The sequence below is a fragment of the Abramis brama genome (genome assembly GCF_963993115.1).
Source record: "Abramis brama genome assembly, chromosome: 16".
NCBI lineage: Eukaryota > Metazoa > Chordata > Actinopteri > Cypriniformes > Leuciscidae > Abramis > Abramis brama.
The window spans coordinates 688,084-713,635 of record NC_139978.1 but is presented as its reverse complement, the minus strand read 5'-3'; the positions used below and the strand labels follow the sequence as shown (position 1 = coordinate 713,635).

The 25,552-nt window shown below is 42.2% G+C and overlaps 1 protein-coding gene across 1 annotated transcript; it reads left to right on the top strand.

The window, feature by feature from the left end:
• Positions 1-734: 734 nt before the first annotated feature.
• actr8 (actin related protein 8) lies at positions 735-25,552 on the top strand. Its single transcript, XM_084087779.1, has 13 exons — positions 735-969; positions 2,001-2,171; positions 2,258-2,368; positions 2,454-2,558; positions 9,909-10,082; positions 10,193-10,286; positions 11,594-11,726; positions 13,168-13,321; positions 16,003-16,098; positions 16,314-16,454; positions 17,519-17,777; positions 23,022-23,185; positions 25,036-25,552. The coding sequence occupies exons 1-13, from the start codon at positions 862-864 to the stop codon at positions 25,177-25,179; spliced, it is 1,854 nt and encodes a 617-aa protein (XP_083943905.1). The 5' UTR covers positions 735-861; the 3' UTR covers positions 25,180-25,552.

Genomic DNA, 25,552 nt, shown 5'->3' with positions numbered 1-25,552 from the left:
GGTCCAGATAGTGATGAGATGGTTAAAAATACTGTATCACATCATCTGAAGCATAAAAAGGGAAATAATTATGGAGGAAGCATTATTCATATGATTTAACGCTACATTTCCTTCTAGCATAATTTATATATTTTAAAAACAGAACACCTAAAATATTTTTTACAATTACTATAATTAATTTATGATCACATACTTGTATATTTTATATTATTGATCAATATGTGAATCTGTTGACCAGGCTACACGTGTCTCACTGGCACAAATTAATTTAGATGAGAATAAATAGAACTGTATTGATCCCACACTTGTATGGACTTCCGGCTGAACAATAGCGGTTATATTCAGAGATCTGATATTGTACCTTATTTGTTTGTGTTGTTGAAGCATAATAAAAAATTAAAATAATAAAAAACTTGTATGGACTTCCGAAACTTTGTTTGGTCACGTGCTTTATCTTCTCTGCTGTGATTTTTTTATATGGTGGAGAAATCAAGTGTGACCACCAGGTGTCGCTAATGCGCACTGTGTTAAAAGCTTCGAGTGATGGACCTTTTCTCGGCACAATTTGATGAAAGCCCCAAATGCTTCAGAAAGCCTCGGTTTTTCCATCACTAGGTACACAGTTAGGTTTGGGCATGGTAAAAATTGTGGACCCTTTTTGTTGTGGACAGGCCATAGACAGTGGGACAGGCGGCGGGAACATCCCGGAAGTGACGGAATAAGCGCGCGCTCCACTCCAGCCCAGCAGATGGCGGGAATGCCAACCGCCGCTCAACTGAACAGAAGAAGAAGAAGTGATTTGTTTGAACACACTCGTTCATCAGCAGTGTGTTGATACATGTGCAGTTAGTAGTGGCGAACATGACTCAAACAGACAGAGATGTGGAGAACGGCAGAGACCGAGAGAAGGAGCAGCGCGGAGTGAAGAGACCGATCGTTCCCGCCACGGTCCCGGAGCCCGCGCAGGAGGTGACGTAACGTTACCGACGGTTACATACATCATTCATGACGCCTGATCAAAACACTAATCCGAGATAAACACACACTTCACTAATCAGAGGGAGATAAACACACACTTCATTAATCAGAGTGATCAAAACATTGATAATGTCAGTCATAGCTAAAAGAACTGCCTATATTGGCAATCCGTTTTGACTTTTATTGTTTATTTGTTCTCGATATCATCATCAACAAATCCATTTTCACTATTTAAAATGATAATTCTAGAAATCTAATGGTATTTTCCACTAGTTAAAAGGCTATTTCTTGATGTTAGGAATTAGATTTACTCCAGTAAAAATGTTAATTCCTGATACCAACAATCACGTCATCACTCGAAGAAATACGAAACTTTGATATCAAGAATTAAATTTCAACTAGTAAAAACGATCATTCTTGACATCATTAACAATTTAAATTTCACTAGTTAAAATGATAATTCTTGATATCTGTAATTGTATTTTCACTAGCGAAGTGTCACCATATGCTTCCATTCACATTCAATAATTGATTTCTTACTTGATAATTCCAATCTTACATATCAGAAATACAGTTCTTACTAGTAACAATCATACTTTCTTATATCAATAATTACTTTAATTAATAATGAATAGTCACTAGTGCAAATATAAATGCTTGATGTCACCTCAATTGTCACTAGTTGAAAAGTTAATTGTTGATATCTGTAAATGTATTTCAACAAGTTACATCTGTCATTTCTGATATCTGTGTCTTGCCAGTAACAATCACATTCATGAGATCAGAAATTAACATTGATCGGATTAACATGATATCTAAATGGGCAATTTTTATTATTTTATGTAATATTGCAGCATTGTTTAAATTCATGTGCCTCACAATCTCTAATCAAAATAGTTTAATCTCCATTTTCCAATCTTTACAATAAACCATTTATCGAAAAAAAAAAAAAAAAAAATGAAGAATTGTGTATTTTGATTTCATGGTGATTTTAAACCGGAGAATATGTTTGATATGTTCAGCAAATCCAGGCGAACTTCCTGGTGGTGATCCACCCGGGGTCGAGGACCCTGCGCATGGGTCGAGCCACGGACACCCTGCCCGTCAGCGTCCCACACGTGATCGCGCGCAGACACCGGCAGCCCGGACAGCCCCGCCGCGAGGACCCCAGCCTGCTGCGCCACGGACTCAGCGTACGCTAGCGCTAGCATGCTCAGATGATGAGTGTACGGCTGATGAGTGCCGCAGTGAGTGACGAGTGTGTGTGTGTGTGTGTCAGTCTGCAGACAGCAGTGAGCAGAGGCAGAGCGGCCTGAAGATGATCGATCAGGTGATCTGGTCCAGGAAAATGTCCAACGGTGTGAGACGGACGCCAGTGTCCGCAGAGCAGGTGTGTGTGATCCTGAGAACGCGTGTGTGTCAGCAGGTGTGTGTGCTTCAGCACTGAGCGTGTGTGTGTGTGTGTGTGTTCACAGGCCAGATTGTACAACAGGCAGATCCGCCCTGCTGTCCTGGAGCCGAGCTCTAAGGTCAGCTGGACAAACACAGCTCATCAACCCCAGTGTCTGGTCGGAGAAGAGGTGAGTCATGACGTCACATGATGCTAACTAGGGGTGGGGATCTTTTACCATCTCACGATTCGGTTCGCTTCCGATTCTTGAGGCCACGATTCGATTCAAAACAATTCGATTTTATTCATAATGATTTCTAATCAGGTTTCTGATCATGATCTACTCTCATCTGCTTTGCTATACAGAATGACAAACGGAGACATTAAAGTGTCTTTTTCACATTTATTAAAGGCACAATATGTAACTTTTTTGCTTTAAAAATAGCAAAAATCACTATATCTATGTTATATATATTTTTTAGTTGTGTACTTACATTATCTCGACTGTCTCCAACAACTTTCAAACCAGGAGAAATTTGTAATTTAATTCGAGAAACGTCCCGTTTCTTTATTTCCGTTTTGTCGCAGTCAGTGGCGTCATATCCGCGTTGTCCCTGGTTTCCGCTCGTGCTGCCATGGCAACCAGAGCTGTGAACCAGAGCCCTCTGATAGTAACCAAGACGACAGACGTGGACCACTGTGTAGTTCGTAATGTCTATCTGCACGCTGTTGTTGTTTCGTTCAAACATTATGGACCATGGCAAGCAGACTTTGGATAAAAAAGGAGAACTAAAAGGAGAATCAATATCAGCGCGGTGTTTTCGAGATGCCGAGAGCTCCCATAGACAGTATATAAACGAGAGCTCCACGTCCGAGACTTCGACCGCTCCTACATGTACTTTATTAAACAGGTGAGCACATTTACATAAAACTAATCAATGTTATAAAGTTCAACAATGATAAAATGTTAGAATATGATCTATGTTATTCTAATGTAGATCTAGCTTACTGCTAGTCTCATACAGACAAACTAACATTTCAACACATTCAAATGCAGTTTAGTGTGCTAGTGTAATGTTAGACCAGGTGAAACAGCGCTGCGTTACCTCACAAGTTTAATTTGTCTAATAAACTGACCTGTGAGTAGTAATTCTGCGTGTAGTTCGGTAGAATGAAATGTCCATATTCCTTTTATATCCGCGGGATCGCGTCGCGTGTGGAGCTGATAGCTGTCTTTTAGCAATCCCGAACTGCTTCATATCACAGTCATGATAAAAACATCTGTATTCAGTCATCCATAAACATTATTAGATCGGTCGGCTTGACGTTGACGACAAGATCCATAATTCTTAGCAAATGTTGCGTCATCAAACTACGCCTTTGTTATTGTAAATTGGTTAGCGACCCCTAGTGGAGAAAAATGCCATACTGTGCCTTTAAGTTCAATTCTCAGGGAAGTGCCTTTTATCAAAAACATTGTCTGGTTCTCAATTGCTACTCATTAGTAGCCTAGCTATAAAATAAGTTGGAACAAAAATAAAGTGCTTCTTCATAATACAAAATGGTTGAGAATTAGGGGTGGGAATCTCTAGGCACCTCACGATTCGATTCGATTATGATTCAGAGGGTAACGATTATCGATTATTATAAAAAAATTACTACTTGGTACTTTTAAAGCAAAGTATTTATGATGACCCATAACGAACTTACTTCCAATACTTCCTATATTAATTTTATTAATAAAACAAATGGAAGTGATATGTCCCAACATTGCTGAGAACCAACAGGAAAATAAACATGTGCCTGTACTAGCAGCGTACTTGTAGTAAATTAATACAAACTTCAGCATATTCTGAATCTCTAGCATTTAATAATAGACTTCTAACCAACATCCTCTTGTTATTTCCAATGAGCAATATAATCCTTCAGACAAAAAAAAACATTTTGCTGTAGCAAATTCACAAACAGTTTTCGTTCAAAAATCTAGAATTATGTACCAGCAGCTCTCATATAATGCTTGTGGACTTATGCATATTATGAATAATTAGTAACATACAAAGTCGCTCTTATACACAACTAAATAATAAAGAGTTATGACTTGAAATGTTTGCTGTATACCACAATCAAAAACAGCTTATACAAAGAAAGTGAATGAACATCTGCAGAGAGTAACTTAGTCAAAATGTAACTTTTTGTGACTGGCATTGCACATATTGCATACAGATCGGTTTACAGCATATTGATGTGAAAACTAAACAATACAGAAATTAGCTCTCATACAAAAAAATACTAAATAGATCACAATGAAATTGCCAGTTTTCCATACGTTAGCTTTTAACGAAGAGGGTGCCGTTCGGATTTGGCGCTCAGCCATCATGCGTCTGTTATGTGCGCGTCTCTGTTATGTTCACGCCACAGACTGTCCGCGCGCTGCACGTCCGCTTCAGAGTTCTGCCTTTTGCGTTCCGTCAATGTTACGTTATTATAAAAAAAAAATATTTATTTATTTATTTATTTTTGTACATCGATTTTTGACATTTGTGAATCGATTCAGAATCGTCCACGTCCCGCATCGCAATTCATCTAAGAATCGATTTTTTCCCCACCCCTAATGCTAACACCTCAAAACTACCAAAACTGCCTCGTTCTCACGAACACAACTGGAACAAGTTTTTACCTTTTATCTTGTTAAAGTCGGCATGAAAGGGAAGTTGCGCTCGTCTCTTTGTCTGCTGTTATTTTAACAAGTACATTTAAAGAATCTTTTATAGAATTGTACAAATTTTTTGAATTGAATTATTTTTATTTATTTTTTGTCTAAGTTTGTTTTCATGATGTTGTTCTTAAGATATTATGTTGTTAAATGTTTAATATGCATCTGCCATGTAATAAACTTAAATGCTACTGGGAGAGTGAGTCTGAGTCCCGAACATGATCAGGAAGAGGATATTCCAGAGTTTAGGATATTCCTCCTCTAGTGGACTCCGATGCCGAGGTACTCCCAGAAGCCCAGAGGTCTGCTCTTCCCAGTAGGCCTACACACGCCATTACTGTACTGAAAAAGAAAAAACATCACAATTTTACACACAAAAATGGCATTTATGAAGCTTTACTGACCCTCATGGCCTTTCAGTCCTACAAGCTCATCATTCATCCTTGAAACCCAAATGATGTCGCGCGCGACAAAACACACAAACCCATTATAATCCGCCATGCTGTCTACACTGGATGCGGCGCTATATATATTGAGCGCTTTATACGATGAACGGTTACATTTTAGGACGAGATGGTAACATCCGTTGCTCTTATTGCCCTTTCCTGAGATAAGTGGGAACAGATGTGGAGGCACTCGGGATAGAGGGAGGGAATACTCCAGGACCACGTATACCCTAACCCTAACCCAGCCAGATGTGCTTCAGGTGAGCTGGAGATGAGAAGGATAGGATCTTCTCCGCACCATTAGCTGAGGGTCACCGGAGATGGAAGACATCATAGGTGTCCCGTAACCGCTAACTACTTTGAGATGCTCCATTATTGGTGTAACAATACATAGATATGGATCGACGCATCGATCAAACGTCTAACGATACGATGCATTGATTCCACTCGTAAAATATCGATACGGTGCCTTTATTTTGACACTCTCCACATCCTCACGTCACGTCTACGCGCATTCTCGTTTATTCACTACACTGTCTGCCGGTGTGTCTTTGACACGTTAATCTCCTCAGCTAAAGTAGACGCCTGACAAGACTGAACCCTAAACACGTTTCGTAACTAAAGCCGGCATTGTCCACTCTCAAGGCATCGCCAGTTCATGTTCTACAGCAGAAACCGACCAGCACCCTTGTGGGTGAACACAACCCGATGAGTGCGTTTTAGCGAATCAGCGCACAATATTCAGGTCAGGTGACAAGGCTGCTAGTCACTGCGAAAAGACGCGCTAGTAACAGAAGTTGCAGCTCTTGGACAGTATGGTGGTCACACCAGTGCGACCTTTTGTTGGCCATTTGGTCGCAGTCTGGATCCCTGCGTGCAAGAAGTGTGGCTCTTGTCCAGGTCCTCTTCCCCTCAGCTTCATAAAGCCAAAGTTACGCTAGTCTTTAACGCAGAGGGCGCCGGTCGGGTTTCTCGCTCCTCCGTCACGCGTCTCTGTTGTGCACAGCTGAACACCACAGACCGTCACGTTATCAGTTAACATTTAGAAAATAGATTTTTGACATTTGTGATTCGATTCAGAATCGTTCGCATCGCAACGCATCTAAGAATCGATTTCCCCCCAGCCCTCCTGATCACCCTTTCCATCATCTCAGAGGTCAGAGGTCAGAGGCCACATCCGCCGTGGCCGGATTGGAAACACCAGAGCTTGAACCGGCCAGGGAGCAAGAACTTCTCTCAGTGCCATCAAAGGTGGAGCTGAGCCTGAGCTGGTCCACTTGTACCCAGCATTTATTAGGCATCGCTGTATATCATGAAGATGGGCTTCTACAAGGGCTGTGGACGCCTCTGGAGCGCTGAAGTGTTGAGTGCAGTCCAAAGGAGATTGTGGGGAACTGAACCCAAGGCATCGGCAAGGTCTAGGAACACAACATGAGGATCGCTTCTGTCTGGACTTGTTGCCAGATCACGCTTGTTTGCTCCAGGCACCCTGTGAATCCTGGGACTCCGGCCTTCTGTGTCCACATGCCGAGTTTACGGAGATAAGCTGCCGGCCTTATGGTGTCAGTGCAGGAGATCAGTAATATTGCTGAGTATTAATTTAAATGTCCCCATCTAAGCATGTAGTGGTGGCATGTCAGGTGTAAGTGAACATCTAACTCCTTCCTTGATGTTGAGAGTCTGTCGCTCTTCCCCGTTGTCTTCACACACATGAAGGGGTCTTTCAGGAAGTTTGTTCTTGCCCGATCTTTCTTCCTGTGCCTCATTCTCAGGGTCTCAGCTCTCCTCAACACCGTTAACCGCTTCTTTATTCCCTCCTCCTCCTCTGATGCTCTCCTCCACTGGTTCTTACGCTGCTTCTGTCCTTGACCAGCCAGTCGATCTCCTTCTGGACTCCCTCTTCTCTACAGCTCCATAGGTATAGATTATCTCTCCCATTTTTCCCAGTGTCTTCACTGTGCTTCCCCTCAGCTGTTGTAGGAGTTTGCAGAGATCGGTATTGATTGTTTCCAACTTCTCACGGGTTTTTGGCCACTTGAAAGTGTCTGTCGCCCCTGGGTCTCGTCTCAGTCGTGGGCTGGGGTAGATTAGCCCTGAGGTAGATTAGCCCTGGGGTAGATTAGCCCGGGGTAGATTGGGCCGGGGTAGATTGGGCCGGGGTAGATTGGGCCGGGGTAGATTAGCCCTGGGGTAGATTAGCCCGGGGTAGATTGGGCCGGGGTAGATTGGGCCGGGGTAGATTAGGCCGGGATAGATTAGGCCGGGGTAGATTAGGCTGGGGTAGATTAGGCTGTGATTTGGGCTGGGGTAGATTAGGCTGGGGTAGATTAGGCTGGGGTAGATTAGGCTGTGATTTGGGCTGGGGTAGATTAGGCTGGGGTAGATTGGGCCGGGGTAGATTGGGCCGGGGTAGATTAGGCCGGGGTAGATTAGGCCGGGGTAGATTGGGCCGGGGTAGATTGGGCCGGGGTAGATTAGGCTGGGGTAGATTAGGCTGGGGTAGATTAGGCTGGGGTAGATTAGGCTGTGATTTGGGCTGGGGTAGATTAGGCCGGGGTAGATTAGGCTGGGGTAGATTAGGCTGGGGTAGATTAGGCTGGGGTAGATTAGGCTGGGGTAGATTAGGCTGTGATTTGGGCTGGGGTAGATTAGGCTGGGGTAGATTGGGCCGGGGTAGATTGGGTCGGGGTAGATTGGGCTGGGGTAGATTAGGCTGTGATTAGCGCTGGGGTAGATTGGGCTGGGGTAGATTAGGCTGGGGTAGATTAGGCTGTGATTAGCGCTGGGGTAGATTGGGCTGGGGTAGATTAGGCTGTGATTAGCGCTGGGGTAGATTGGGCTGGGGTAGATTAGGCTGGGGTAGATTAGGCTGGGGTAGATTAGGCTGGGGTAGATTAGGCTGGGGTAGATTAGGCTGTGATTTGGGCTGGGGTAGATTAGGCTGGGGTAGATTGGGCCGGGGTAGATTGGGCCGGGGTAGATTAGGCCGGGGTAGATTGGGCCGGGGTAGATTAGGCTGGGATAGATTAGGCTGGGGTAGATTAGGCTGGGGTAGATTAGGCTGGGGTAGATTAGGCTGTGATTTGGGCTGGGGTAGATTAGGCCGGGGTAGATTAGGCTGGGGTAGATTAGGCTGGGGTAGATTAGGCTGTGATTTGGGCTGGGGTAGATTAGGCTGGGGTAGATTGGGCCGGGGTAGATTGGGTCGGGGTAGATTGGGCTGGGGTAGATTAGGCTGTGATTAGCGCTGGGGTAGATTGGGCTGGGGTAGATTAGGCTGGGGTAGATTAGGCTGTGATTAGCGCTGGGGTAGATTGGGCTGGGGTAGATTAGGCTGTGATTCGCGCTGGGGTAGATTGGGCTGGGGTAGATTAGGCTGTGATTAGCGCTGGGGTAGATTAGGCTGTGATTAGCGCTGGGGTAGATTGGGCTGGGGTAGATTAGGCTGTGATTAGCGCTGGGGTAGATTGGGCTGGGGTAGATTAGGCTGTGATTAGCGCTGGGGTAGATTAGGCTGTGATTAGCGCTGGGGTAGATTGGGCTGGGGTAGATTAGGCTGTGATTAGCGCTGGGGTAGATTGGGCTGGGGTAGATTGGGCTGGGGTAGATTAGGCTGGGGTAGATTAGCCTGTGATTAGCCTCCGCTTCTGGGACAGGGCGTTGATGTCCTGCAGACTTTGGAGTTTTCCTGCTGATGGACTTCACTCGACTTACTCGACGATGCTAGGTCCTTGTCCCTGCGTCTTTACACAGTTCTTGCGGCCTTGATGTATTTTAATGGTGTTGTTCACACCAAAAGCGAAGTGTATATTCGCATCATGTTACTCGCGGGATGTTTCTTGTTTTTCGCGTCACTTGCGCGAATAAAAACACTGCTTGATTAGGAGTGTCTTCACGCACATCAACAACAACAACATTTCTTTCTGCTATTTTTTCCGTTATCAACCACGTTGGAGATGATTACTCTTGCTGCCCTGTACCTGTTGTGGAACCCTGAAACGCAGGTGCCTGGGTTCACAGCACACACACACTCACACACACAACTCGGTGAATTTCACCGTCTACTAGCCTATTCACCGGTAGCTAGCCTATGGCGGCCCACAGGGGTCTGTCCCTCCGTCCTGCTGCTCTGTTCACATCCAGAGAAACATTTTAGGACGAGATGGTAATATCCCTTGCTTTTATTGCACTTTTCTGAGATGAGTGGGAAACAGATGTGTAGGTACTCGGGATAGAGGGACTTAAACAGCATTAATATGGCTTTTTTTTATTTTATATATGTTATCCATGTATAAACATTGATCAATGCACATCAAATACATTAAATGGAAGCTCAAACATATTCTCTCTCTCTCTCTCTCTCTCTCTCCCCCCCTCTCAGGCGTTGTATGTGAACCCCTCTGACTGCTACAGCCTCCACTGGCCCATCTGCAGGGGTCACCTGAACCTCCACAGTGGACCGGGCGGCTCGCTCACATCTGTGCTGACCGACCTCGAGAACATCTGGGCTCACACTCTTCAGAAGCTGCTGGAGATCCCTCTGAAGGACCTGAAGGTACAGCAGAACCTGAGGATTCATGTGACATGATGATGGTGGTGATGATGATGATGGTGGTGATGATGATGATGATGATGATGATGATGGTGGTGATGATGGTGTTTCAGTATTACAGGTGTATCCTCCTGATCCCAGACATCTATAACAGGCAGCACGTGAAGGAGGTGGTCAACATGCTGCTGGTAAAGATGGGCTTCTCAGGTACGTCATGAAGACCAGCAGCTCTTGCTGATCTGATCACAGAAATTAAACTCCGGCCTTGTCCGCACTAATACGCTTTCGTTTGAAAACGCATCTCTTTCTCTCTGCTTTGGCCTTCCGTCCACACTGAGACTGAGAATAATTGCTAAATAAAATGATCCTGTCAGAAGAATTGCTCGATAAATATTTATTTTTCCGTCTGTATCATCTCAGTGAGGGTTAGGGTTAGGTTAGGGCTGACTTCTAATAGTCGAGGATTCGACGATTCGATTCGGAGAGGTCTGATTCGACTATGAACCTCGTAGTCGAATTTACATGGGCGTCAGTTTGGTTTGAAATGTTGGGGACAGAGACGCATTCGCATTTTCAGAAGGGCTGGGTACAAAAAAATTTTTTTCCGCTTTGCGCAGGTCATGTTTTGAAAGACGGTGTCCTGTAGCTTACTAATGTAAATAAATAAAAATGTATTAAAAAATCTGCTTCACATTTTCAGCAGGGCTGCGGAGCGGCTGTGGGTTGACTCCACACGGTTCTCATGGGCTTTATATATAGGCTAAGTCCTAACGTGAAAAAAGCTTTACGTGGTTTAATGTACCTAAACAATGATTACCAAATTTCCCTCTCATATTGCTCCTCATAACCACTGAAAATGGTCAAAAAATCGAACCCAGAGTCCAATTATTATGGACGTTATCTGACATTAAGCGTTTCTGCTTCACATTTTCAGCAGGGCAGCGGAGCGGTTGTGGGTTGACTCCACACGGTTCTCATGGTCATGGACGAGAAAAAGCTTTACGTGGTTTAATGTACCTAAACAACGATCACCAAATTTCTCTCTCATATTGCTCCTCATGTTTATGAAATGTTATGATATATGTGCGATATGTTTTGTTCATCTGGCTTTAAATGAATAAAAGGTATTTGTTACACACCATGTTTTTCTTTTAGTTTTTTTTTAGCTCTTTTGTTTGAAATGGAAAAAATCTAGCTGCTATCTAAAAAAAAAAAAAAGGTTTGACTATCAGTCGACTACGGCAAAATCTAACGAATCAGATTCGACTATGAAAATCCTTAGTCGAAAACAGCCATAGGTTAGGTAACTCATCTCAGTGAGGTTTTACGCATGCGCTGTTAAAGGTGAATTTAGCGTTCTCAGGCGTTTCAGTGTGGATGAGAAACTTTTGGGAAGCGCTAGTGTGGACGGAGAGCGTTTTGAAAAGGAAACGCAGATTTGGGATGTGTCCGGATGAATGTAGACGTGGCCTCGGCTCTGCAGTCGCTGAGGTTCCCCTGATCATGTGTTGCAGCTGTAGTGGTGCACCAGGAGTCGGTGTGTGCCACCTTCGGCAGTGGGCTGAGCAGCGCCTGTGTGGTGGACGTGGGAGACCAGAAGACCAGTGTGTGTTGTGTAGAGGACGGCGTGTCCCACCGCAGCTCCAGGTCAGACAAACACACTATACGCTTTATTATACGCCATGTTCAGTTTATTTCATATAGAGCAGGGCTCCAGACTGCCACCAAATGGTCACATTTTGCGACTATTTTTCCTGCTGCTGGTCCAAATGTAGATATAGGTTGCTTTGGCGCGACCGCGACGTTGCCTAGCATCAAATGGCAAACGAAACTGCGCTACTCATTTGTGCTTCACGGACCGTTTATTAGTTCGGACCAATAATAGACAGCTCCTCGCCAGTCACGGGCCGATCTCGATCTCCACAGCGCTGGAGATCCAGTAAAGAAATCCATTAAATTCGCCACAGAACTAATAACATCGCTGCGAGATCCAGTGAGAAACATTCAGATTCAGTGTAGAGCTTTCTGTTATAAAGAAACATGTTATAGAGGTTATAGAAGGCTATAAGTCCGCAAATCAGCGACATTCACCATGGGTTTACTGTAGTAACACTAACTGTTGTAGTGTGGCAGAAATAGTCAAACGCTTACAAGTACTACACATCTTTTCCAGCCCTTCAAAACTATAATTGTGTAGTGAATGTGACGTACATAATTCACCTTTGTTGTTAGGCGTAGTTCTATACACTGATCATAAACACAGCACTTTGTTCTTAGCGTGTTTCTTCATGAGTGTTCAGGGATCGCGGTCCCTGTAAATGTTCTGAATGCGTGAGGACGTGGGCTGGACGCTTGTTCTCTGTGTTTACCTTCTGAAATAAATGACCCGCATTCGTGTGCTCAACGTGAGAAGTTGTCTCTTGCAAATTACTGCAATTTCCACAATATCATATTTTTAATATGTTGAACATTTTTCGTTCATCCTTCAAAGATTGTCCCCATTTATAGAACTAAAAGTTTCAAGAATTTGGAAAACTCACACCTATTTAAAAATAAAAACGATTAAATTACCATTATAACCAGTAGGTGGCAGCAGAGGACACTTATTGGATATTTTCACTCAAAAAAAAATATTTTTCCACTTGTTTTGCTTTTGAATTAATATTAAGACATTATGAATGATAATACTTAAAGTTAATTTTATCTACACCTCTAATTAAGCTCAGTGCTTTATTGTCCCAGTGCTACCAAACACTTCCTGCAGAACTCCGTGTCTCCGGTGCTGCGGCCCTCAGATGCTAGTCTGGAGCCCGTGAGCTTTAAATAACACCGCACACTCTCATTTCTGCACGTTAAATAATTACTGAAAGCATTTTTCAGTAATGCAGTCAAATAACTGCGTTGCAGGTTGTCAGAAACAGTTAGCCTGGAGCCCTGTGAAGTGAAAACTGAAGGAGAATAACCATTAATCATTGTTTTGAGTGTAAATGCTAAATAATCACATGAATGATAGAGTATTGAAAGCAGCTGCATATGTGTTGTGTGAAGAGTGATCTCGAGCCCCAGAGTCGTGTGTTCTCGTTCTCAGGCTGTGTCTGGCGTACGGTGGCTCGGATGTGACGCGCTGTTTCTTCTGGCTCATGCAGAGAGCAGGGTTTCCCTACAGAGAGTGTCAGCTCAGCAACAGACTGGACTGTGTGTTACTGCACCAGCTGAAGGAGTCCTTCTGCCATCTGGACCAGGTGACCCACGGCACTCAGCTGAAGGATGTTGTTTTGGCGTCTCCTACAACAGATCCACATTCATCCATGATCAAAAACACTGTAATGTCCTCATAATCTGCACTGCAGCGTCAGCTCTTTCCTCTCAGTGTCTGAAACGCTTCCATCACAGATTCAGTCTCTCTAAGCTCCGCCTCTCTGAGAGCTGCTCTGCTGTGATTGGTCAGAAAGCAAATGCTCATTATAATATCTGAATCTCAGCTCTTGATCTCAGTGATACGAACAGTGACGATGGCGTGGGCTTTACCGTATCAGTCTCAGAAAACAGCGTCTTCTCCACACGAACACCACGAACCAAACTCTCCCGTCTCAGATACACTACAGTGTTTGAGGGCGGAGCTAAGAGATGCTGCTCAGCCAATCAACACCACAGGCTGGCATTATGCTAATTAGTTACAAACCTACGCAGGTTCAACAGGAAGAGAGACTGAATTACTGACGACTCGTTTCAGTTCAGAATCGCTTCTTTCGTTTAGGAGACAAAAACTTTTATCTTTTATTTTTCATGCTCTTTTATCTTTGCAGACCTTTAACATTCACAGACAGCTCTATTACACATGAGAGTAGGGCTGGACGGTATATCGCGTTTGTACGATATATCGATATATTTTTTAGAAACGATATGGAATGAGGCAATACCGTTTATATCGATACAGTAGTTTGATATGAGCACATCTGAAATCAGCGGAGGACACAGTGTGAGCTGTGCAGTGAAAGTACAGCACAATCTATCCTAAGCACGACACAAGCTTATATTAAAGGTCCCGTATTATGCCCCTTTTCACAAGATGTAAAATAAGTCTCTGATGTCCCCAGAGTGTGTATGTGAAGTTTCAGCTCAAAATACCCCACAGATCATTTTTTACAGCATGTTTAAATAGTCATTTTTTGGGGCTCAGAAAAACGCGCTGTTTTAGTGTGTGCCCTTTAAATGCAAATGAGCTGCTGCTGGACGACCCAGGGGGCGGAGCTTCACGAGCTCGCTCAGTCTCTCAGGACAATCTCACCTCACGGAATTATGATAATATCAGAAACTCTCAGTAACGGTGTTCATTTCGAGTCGGACAATAATGCCTACAGTCAGAGTGCTGTATAGAGATGGAACAGGTATAGTTTAGTAGTTTAATTACGGTTATTATAACGTATTTGTCATCTGCTGGTATGTATCCATTATTTATTAATAGCCTACAAGTCTGCTGTCTGAATGATGATCAAACATATACTGATGAGTTTAATAAAGTTTATTGTACATCACACAAAAGATGAAGCGTCAGTTTTACTCCAGAAAATCACCGTAAGAGCTGAGTAAACACAGTAAGTTATAAGAAGTGCGCAAGTACATAAACGAATTTCGGTAGAGTTGAGGGAGCATTCCTGTGGGCGGAGCTTAGTCACAAAACGGATCTAGTGACGTCATTAAAGAAGGAAGTAGAGGGATGTAGTCCAAACGGGCCGTTCGATGTAGGCGACTTCTGTTAAATACAATATCTCGCTTGGCATTGAACTTTAAGCTTTATAATTTTACAGATATTATTTATACTCTAACAACAACATTACACACTAACTAAAGTTTGAAACATGGGATCACGAAGAACGGGACCTTTAACGTGTTAGATTAAGGCCTTCTAAACAAGTTTAAAGCAGCTTGTCTGATGCTCTGAGACTGTTGCTGACTGACAGAGAAACACTGGCGCTGTTGACTGTGTCTGAGGTGTGGTGCTCTCCTCACGCTCTTCAGTTCACAGGGATATTCTCCATCTGTAAACGTCAGAGAGTCACACATGTCCACTTCTCTGTCAGGAGACGACGAGCTTCTGCGGGAGAATCTCCGCTAATGTTCAAGCTTCCGTGAGCGAGCGCTAAACAGGCGGAGCGCAGCAGAAAAGTAGCGCAATAAATCGAGAAATATATACTGCTAAAATATTTGTTGTTGGAGGCGATAAATGTGCCGTACGTGGAATTTTAAACCTACAAGTGTATTTTTATGAACGTGACCATTATAATGGGCTAATCAAACGCAGGCTAATATAGTTAGTTTGTGCTTTTGTTTTTATTTTTGTTTTTAGATTATAATGTTACAATGTCAGAATGTAATGTGATTTTAATCACCTTTTTGCACATAATATCACAAGTAGTATATTTGTATAGCGCTTTTCACAATACAGATTGTATCAAAGCAGCTTCACAGTATTAAATTAAAATAAAATAATACAACAAGGTTTGTTTCTAGTGGAATTTATTGATTGATAAAATAAAATTAAATATCCCCAAAATATCCCCATGTGCAATATATTGCATAGCCTACATTACACTCACTATACTTGTTTCCATATCCTTCAATATCAACATGTGTAGGATATCATTGGGCAGGATGTGAAATAATAACATCTTTTTTTTAAACTAAATACAGATTTTCTTTGTCCAAATAGGAAAACGTAGAAAGTACAGAGATATATATCATGTCACCATTTAACCAACAAATACAGAGATATGATTTTTTTTGGCCATATCGCCCAGCCCCACATGAAAGGGAATATCCCCAATAAAACATAATAAGGGCACATTAAAAGTGTTTATATGTGTGTGTTCAATATTTATCTCAGCATGCTGTGTAATCTGATGTATTATTGATTTTCCTGCAGGATATTTCTGGGCTGCAGGATCACGAGTTTCGCACACGTTTCCCAGATTCCCCAGTGCTGCTGTACCAGTTACGCTTGGGAGACGAGAAGCTACAGGTAGAGATGATGGCTGAAGCCAGAGTCCGCTGGATTTCCATTGTTTCCAAGCAGCTTCACAGAAATAAACAGGAAAATAATAGAATCAATGATGCAAACTTTAAAAAGACAAGAGTCATGATTCGGCTCGAGTCGGTCCAGTGTTGATTCAGTTCCGCTCAGTAAGTGTGTCGATGTGGCAAACGTGATGTTTAACCAGTCGATCTGCTTCCTAGGCTCCCATGGCGCTGTTCTACCCGGCTGCGTTTGGCATTGTGGGTCAGAAGATGACATCACTGCTGCACCGCTCTCAAGGCGACTCCGAGGATCCGCACGACGAGCACTTCCTGCTGACCACTCAGAGCAAACAAGACCAGGCAAGCACACACCTGAGCATTGTGAACGCTTACGGCCCTTGCACACCGAGTCCAAGTGTTTCGTATGCGTCATCCGGTGGTCAGGTGGTCAAACACCTCTCCAACTGCTGGAGCTACGAGAGAAAACTGAACCCGATCCGAGTTTCACTCGGATATACGACACAATAGAGGAGAAAAGACTAGCTTAACTTCACTTTCATGCTGACTTTAGTTTTATAGTTGGCTCTTTTGAGAACAGAAGCACAAATTGAGTTTAACGCCTCGTCTCTACGAGATGTGACTATCAGGACTGTCTGACAAACACTAAAACAGTATCCATACTCGCAAAGTCAGATGCAGAATCATTAATCGCTATGTTTCTCTTGTATTATTACACGGCTCTGTGGAATGCTTGATTCTGATTGGTCAATCACTCCATCCAGTGGTATATTATTCCCAGATATAATATATATATATTCGCTAGAGCGCTATACACTCGCTGGGAACGGTTTTTATTTGTGGAAGTTTTGCTTTTGGTGAGCTAATAAAATATTAAAACTCAGTCAAATCAATATTTTGTGTACAGTTATTTAATTATGCCACTTGCGTAACTTGAACTTTAATTATTGAACTTGCCGCTGAAACTGCTCTCTGCGAAAGCTTTGCGTTTAAAGACCTGATCAAATATTTCACGAAAATTTTTGTCTAATTATTAACTTATGTGGCAAGTATTCATGTGATAAGTAGGATAATGTACATCCAGCCGGTTGTTATCTCAGAATAAACCCCTTCAGGTGTGTGTGTGTGTGTGTGTGTGATCTCAGAATAAACCCCTTCAGGTGTGTGTGTGTGATCTCAGAATAAACCCCTTCAGGTGTGTGTGTGTGTGTGATCTCAGAATAAACCCCTTCAGGTGTGTGTTTGTGTGTGTGTGTGATCTCAGAATAAACCCCTTCAGGCTGATGAAGACCTGATCCTGATCACCCTGTCGGGTTTATTCTGAGATAACAACCGGCTGGATGTACATTATCCCTTACTTAACACACTCAAACCGGGTGAGGAATGACGGTGTGTGCATGTCTCAGTCTTCCAGAGCTACAGCCGAGCGCAGATCGTTCCCGAAGCCCAGCGGGTTGGAGGGGGAGTCCAGCATGAGCGAGCCGCTGGAGAAGGGGAATCTGGCTCAGGATCTGGAGCTCAGCCACGCTCAAGCCGAGGGCCTGGTCCCCGGAGCCGAAGCAGAGGAGTCCTCAGCGCTGGTGTCCAGGAGCGCGGCCATCTCTCAGTTCGAGGGAAAAGCCCTCGGCATGGATAAGGCCATCTTACACAGCATCGACTCCTGCGGTGAGCACTCACTCTTAGCACTGTTAGCCAGCACATGTGTGAATCTCTCAAAAACCCCATAATTAAAGCTTGTTCACACCAAGACAGTTTTCAAACAGATTTTTGGATTCACTGTGGTTAAAGGGTTAGTTCACCCAAAAATGAAAATTAGCCCATGATTTACTCACCCTCATGTCATCCTAGGTGTATATGACATTCTTCTTTCAGACAAATACAATCGGAGTTATATTAAAAATGTCCTGGCTCTTCCAAACTTTATAATGGCAGTGAATGGCTGTTTGTGTTTTGAAGTCCATAAAAGTGCATCTGTCCATCATAAAAATGCATCTGTCCGTCATAAAAGTGCATCTATCCGTCATAAAAGTGCATCTCTCCGTCATAAGTGCATCTATCCATCATAAAAGTGCATCTATCCATCATAAAAGTGCATCCCTCCATCATAAAAGTGCATCTATCCATCATAAAAGTGCATCCCTCCATCATAAAAGTGCATCTGTCCGTCATAAAAGTGCATCTCTCCGTCATAAGTGCATCTATCCATCATAAAAGTGCATCTCTCCATCATAAGTGCATCTATCCATCATAAAAGTGCATCTATCCATCATAAAAGTGCATCTCTCCATCATAAAAATGCATCTGTCCGTCATAAAAGTGCATCCCTCCATCATAAAAGTGCATCTGTCCGTCATAAAAGTGCATCTCTCCGTCATAAAAGTGCATCTGTCCGTCATAAAAGTGCATCCCTCCATCATAAAAGTGCATCTGTCCGTCATAAAAGTGCATCTCTCCGTCATAAAAGTGCATCTGTCCATCATAAAAGTGCATCTCTCCATCATAAGTGCATCTATCCATCATAAAAGTGCATCTATCCATCATAAAAGTGCATCCCTCCATCATAAAAGTGCATTTGTCCGTCATAAAAGTGCATCTGTCCGTCATAAAAGTGCATCCGTCCGTCATAGAAGTGCATCCCTCCGTCATAAAAGTGCATCTATCCATCATAAAAGTGCATCTCTCCATCATAAGTGCATCTATCCATCATAAAAGTGCATCTATCCATCATAAAAGTGCATCTCTCCATCATAAAAATGCATCTGTCCGTCATAAAAGTGCATCCCTCCATCATAAAAGTGCATCTGTCCGTCATAAAAGTGCATCTCTCCGTCATAAAAGTGCATCTGTCCTTCATAAAAGTGCATCCCTCCATCATAAAAGTGCATCTGTCCGTCATAAAAGTGCATCTCTCCGTCATAAAAGTGCATCTGTCCGTCATAAAAGTGCATCTCTCCATCATAAGTGCATCTATCCATCATAAAAGTGCATCTATCCATCATAAAAGTGCATCTATCCATCATAAAAGTGCATCTATCCATCATAAAAGTGCATCCCTCCATCATAAAAGTGCATCTGTCCGTCATAAAAGTGCATCCCTCCGTCATAAAAGTGCATCCGTCCGTCATAGAAGTGCATCCCTCCGTCATAAAAGTGCATCTGTCCGTCATAAAAGTGCATCTCTCCGTCATAAAAGTGCATCTCTCCATCATAAAAGTGCATCTGTGCATCTGTCCATCATAAAAGTGCATCTGTGCATCTGTCCATCATAAAAGTGCATCTGTCCGTCATAAAAGTGCATCTCTCTGTCATAAAAGTGCATCTGTCCATCATAAAAGTGCATCTGTCCGTCATAAAAGTGCATCTATCCATCATAAAAGTGCATCTCTCCATCATAAAAGTGCATCTGTCCATGATAAAAGTGCATCTGTCTGTCATAAAAGTGCATCTATCCATCATAAAAGTGCATCCCTCCGTCATAAAAGTGCATCCGTCCGTCATAGAAGTGCATCCCTCCGTCATAAAAGTGCATCTGTCCGTCATAAAAGTGCATCTCTCCGTCATAAAAGTGCATCTCTCCGTCATAAAAGTGCATCTGTGCATCTGTCCATCATAAAAGTGCATCTGTGCATCTGTCCATCATAAAAGTGCATCTGTCCGTCATAAAAGTGCATCTCTCTGTCATAAAAGTGCATCTGTCCATCATAAAAGTGCATCTGTCCGTCATAAAAGTGCATCTATCCATCATAAAAGTGCATCTCTCTGTCATAAAAGTGCATCTGTCCATCATAAAAGTGCATCTGTCTGTCATAAAAGTGCATCTGTGCATCTGTCCATCATAAAAGTGCATCTCTCCGTCATAAAAGTGCATCTGTCCGTCATAAAAGTGCATCCCTCCGTCATAAAAGTGCATCCGTCCGTCATAGAAGTGCATCCCTCCGTCATAAAAGTGCATCTGTCCGTCATAAAAGTGCATCTCTCCGTCATAAAAGTGCATCTATCCATCATAAAAGTGCATCTGTCCGTCATAAAAGTGCATCTATCCATCATAAAAGTGCATCTCTCTGTCATAAAAGTGCATCTGTCCATCATAAAAGTGCATCTGTCCGTCATAAAAGTGCATCTCTCCGCCATCATAAAAGTGCATCTGTCCATCATAAAAGTGCATCTGTGCATCTGTCCATCATAAAAGTGCATCTGTCCGTCATAAAAGTGCATCTCTCTGTCATAAAAGTGCATCTGTCCATCATAAAAGTGCATCTGTCCGTCATAAAAGTGCATCTGTCCGTCATAAAAGTGCATCTCTCTGTCATAAAAGTGCATCTGTCCATCATAAAAGTGCATCTGTCCGTCATAAAAGTGCATCTCTCCGCCATCATAAAAGTGCATCTGTCCATCATAAAAGTGCATCTGTCCATCATAAAAGTGCATCTCTCCATCATAAAAGTGCATCTGTCCATCATAAAAGTGCATCTCTCCGTCATAAAAGTGCATCTGTCCGTCATAAAAGTGCATCTGTCCGTCATAAAAGTGCATCTCTCCGCCATCATAAAAGTGCATCTGTCCATCATAAAAGTGCATCTCTCCATCATAAAAGTGCATCTATTCGTCATAAAAGTGCATCCATAAAAGTGCATCCCTCCATCATAAAAGTGCATCCGTCATCATAAAAGTACATCCGTCCATCATAAAAGTGCATCCGTCCATTATAAAAGTGCATCCGTCCATTATAAAAGTGCATCCATCCATCATAAAAGTGCATCCCTCCATCATAAAAGTGCATCCGTCCATCATAAAAGTGCATCCCTCCATCATAAAAGTGCATCCGTCCATCATAAAAGTACATCCGTCCATTATAAAAGTGCATCCGTCCATTATAAAAGTGCATCTATCCGTAATAAAAGTGCATCCCTCCATCATAAAAGTGCATCCCTCCATCATAAAAATGCATCCCTCCATCCCTCCATCATAAAAGTGCATCCGTCCATCATAAAAGTGCATCCGTCCATCATAAAAGTGCATCCGTCCAGTGCATCCATCCATTATAAAAGTGCATCCATAAAAGTGCATCCCTCCATCATAAAAGTGCATCCCTCCATCATAAAAGTGCATCCGTCCATCATAAAAGTGCATCCGTCCATTATAAAAGTGCATCCCTCCATCATAAAAGTGCATCCGTCCATCATAAAATTGCATCTATCCGTAATAGAAGTGCATCTCTCCGTCATAAAAGTGCATCCATGCGTCATAAGTGCATCCATCCATTATAAAAGTGCATCCATCCGTTATAAAAGTGCATCCCTCCATCATAAAAGTGCATCTCTCCGTCATAAAAGTGCATCTCTCCGTCATAAAAGTGCATCTGTCCGTCATAAAAGTGCATCTCTCCGTCATAAAAGTGCATCCATGCGTCATAAGTGCATCCATCCGTTATAAAAGTGCATCCCTCCATCATAAAAGTGCATCTCTCTGTCATAAAAGTGCATCTCTCCGTCATAAAAGTGCATCTGTCCGTCATAAAAGTGCATCTGTCCATCATAAAAGTGCATCTCTCCATCATAAAAGTGCATCTGTCGATCATAAAAGTGCATCTGTCCATCATAAAAGTGCATCTGTCCGTCATAAAAGTGCATCTGTCCGTCATAAAAGTGCATCCGTCCGTCATAAAAGTGCATCCGTCCATCATAAAAGTGCATCCCTCCATCATAAAAGTGCATCCCTCCATCATAAAAGTGCATCCCTCCATCATAAAAGTGCATCCCTCCATCATAAAAGTGCATCCGTCCATTATAAAAGTGCATCCATAAAAGTGCATCCCTCCATCATAAAAGTGCATCCGTCCATTATAAAAGTGCATCCATCCATCATAAAATTGCATCTATCCGTAATAGAAGTGCATCCCTCCATCATAAAAGTGCATCCCTCCATCATAAAAGTGCATCCGTCCATCATAAAAGTGCATCCGTCCAGTGCATCCATCCATTATAAAAGTGCATCCATAAAAGTGCATCCCTCCATCATAAAAGTGCATCCCTCCATCATAAAAGTGCATCCCTCCATCATAAAAGTGCATCCCTCCATCATAAAAGTGCATCCGTCCATCATAAAAGTGCATCCCTCCATCATAAAATTGCATCTATCCGTAATAGAAGTGCATCTCTCCATCATAAAATTGCATCTCTCCATCATAAAATTGCATCTATCCGTCATAAAAGTGCATCTCTCCGTCATAAAAGTGCATCCATGCGTCATAAGTGCATCCATCCGTTATAAAAGTGCATCCCTCCATCATAAAAGTGCATCTGTCCGTCATAAAAGTGCATCTCTCCATCATAAAAGTGCATCTCCATCATAAAATTGCATCTATCCGTCATAAAAGTGCATCTCTCCGTCATAAAAGTGCATCCATGCGTCATAAGTGCATCCCTCCATCATAAAAGTGCATCTCTCTGTCATAAAAGTGCATCTGTCCGTCATAAAAGTGCATCTGTCCGTCATAAAAGTGCATCTCTCCATCATAAAAGTGCATCTGTCGATCATAAAAGTGCATCTGTCCATCATAAAAGTGCATCTCTCCATCATAAAAGTGCATCTATCCATCATAAAAGTGCATCTATCCATGATAAACGAACTCCACACGGCTCCGGGGGGTTAATAAAGGCCTTCTGAAGTGAAGCGATGTTTTCATGTAAGAAAAATATCCATATTTTACATTACAAAGTAAAATTCTTCCTAGCTTCCGGCCAAACGAACATGCACAGTCTACTTGTCTATGAAGCGCAAGCACTTTTATGATGGACAGATGCACTTTTATCATGGATAATCTTTCCATCTATAAATGGAATTACCTGTTTTCAAACACACCTTATATTGTTGTGTTTTCTATTGTGTTTGTGTGTGTGTGTTGTTCAGGCTCGGACGAGACGAAGCGTAAGATGTACAGCTGTGTTCTGGTGGTGGGCGGCGGGCTGATGTTTCCCGGAGCGCAGGAGTTTCTGCAGCAGCGAATCCTCAACAAGATGCCGCCATCCTTCCGCTGTCTGGTGGAGAACGTGGAGGTCATCACACGGCCCAAGGTGTGTGTGTGGGTGTGTGTGTGGGTGTGTGTGTGTGTGTGTGGGTGTGTGTGACTATGGCTAAACTTCACGATTTGTTCACAATATAAAATTCACAATATTAAAAAATTGAATCAGAGATGTGACTCTGGGCAGTAGCAGTGAATCAGGCCACTAAACGATGACTTCATCATCACAGAGAATTAACCAACTTCATCTGGTCAGATTTTCTCTTGCAAAAAGTGCTTAATAAACAGCAAGAGAGAAAGAGGGTAAAAAGCCCAGCTAAAGTGAACACCGATCAGCATAATGGTGACTTCAAAAATAATTATTTTCAATAAGACAACATCTAAACCTCTGTTAATTCTCAATAAGAACTTTAGTATGAAAGAAAGTCAAGCTGGTTTGTAATAAGTGAAGATGCTGTTAGTGTTTAATGATCTATTGCTGCAAGTCATGTGACTGTGTTCTTTACAATCTGAGCAATAACACCAACTGTCCCTTTGCACCATCTGGTGGCGATATCACAAACTACTATCTCCTTTTATTTTTGTAATTTTACATGCGTATGTAATTTAAGAAAACAGAAAAAATAATGTATTATTTCTGTATAAAAACTGAGAATTACTGTAATTTGTTATTAATGGCATAATACTTAAAATAACAGTCAAGTAATTTTACAGATATTTACAGTTTTGAGTAGAATTTAAAATAAAATAAAACGACTGTGTAAAAAAATGCTAATTTTGGTGATTATTTGTAGTGTGCAGAACACAACGCTGATGAGCTGCACTACAAGACATTAGATTCAGTCCCAGTGAACAGCGGAAGAACGCTTTATTTATTACAGAAATTCGAACAATGCTCAGGAGATTTTCCCTCTATAGCGCCTCATTGTGATTGGCTGGATTAGCAAGATGACGATGATATCAAACAGTGAGTGTTGGAGACTGGCTCAGATCATACACAAATAATACATGTACTTTAGAGGGTAGAAAAATAAATAAAAACAACACTGAAAAAAATGACTTGTAGGATTTACTTGATAAAATCCTCGTAACAATTTGCACTAACACATTTTAAATAAAGTTTACTGCGACTGCTCTGTACAACTTACTGTTATACCAAGTAAAACCTACTTACTATTGAACTTTACATTCATTTGACATTTAATTGACACTTAACATTTGATTGAAGTACTTCAGTAAATATTACTTAATTATATTTAATTTCACATTTAGAATTAACATCTACTTAACTAAGTTACGTAAATTTAACAAAATTTACTTTTTACTCAAACACTATATCACTAAATTAAACCACACTTTTAAAGTGTATGCTTTACTTAGAAACAGCTAAGTACATCATAAAATAGATATTGTGTAGATTCCATACAGCATCTACATAACAGAAGTAACACCTGAACAGAGACCTCAGTACTTGGTGCACAATGACCGTAACATTCGATAGATCGTTTTTGAGTATGAATGTGTCATTTTGAGTAGAAAATTTACTCCAGATGTCACAAAACGGCAAGTTACCAAACATAACAACAAAAGCAATCATTGTAGCCAATCACAGACATGATGAGCTCGTGAACACAACGGCCAATCAGAGGTGTTTATGATTCTGCTCAACAGCGCTCAAAGCCTCACATTTTTTAAATTTCAGTACCGACTTGGAACCGATGTTGGTACTTTTGACAACACTATAACATTACATTTTCAGTGAATAAATTGGATGTTCGTAAAGGATTTTAAATGTTAGATGAGCGTCCCTCACATGAGGCTGATCATATTTTTGGGGCCTGTAGTTATTAAGGGCCTGACGCAAACCCTACCCATAATGCCCTGTGCTGTGCCTCTCCTCAGGACACTGATGCGCGTGTGACGGCGTGGAAGGGTGGGTCGGTTCTGGCGTGTTTGGACACCACACAGGAGCTGTGGATCCACCAGCGCGAGTGGCAGCGCTTCGGTGTGCGGATGCTCCGAGAACGAGCCGCCTTCGTCTGGTGAACCGTGGGGAAGCACATCAGTGCTTACTAAAGACTAGGACAAAACATGTCGAAAATAAGACAATATTTCATATTCCAGTGGGAGTTTTTCATAAAAAGTAAGTATTGTATTGTATTATTCCTAATTTCAATGGTCAGAACCATTCCCTGTACCCACTGCTTCTTACAAAAGCCATGTATATTTAAAAAATACTTATTAAAAAGTACTTTATCTTTAAAATAAGTTGCTATTTAAATTTCCCCCTAACAGTTCTGGAACTGAACAGCTTTTGTTGAATCTCATTATGTAATAATTGCATAAAATGTCATTTCAAATGTACTTTTCATTTTCTCAACAAGAACAAAAACCAATAAAATTGTGTACGGTGTAATAA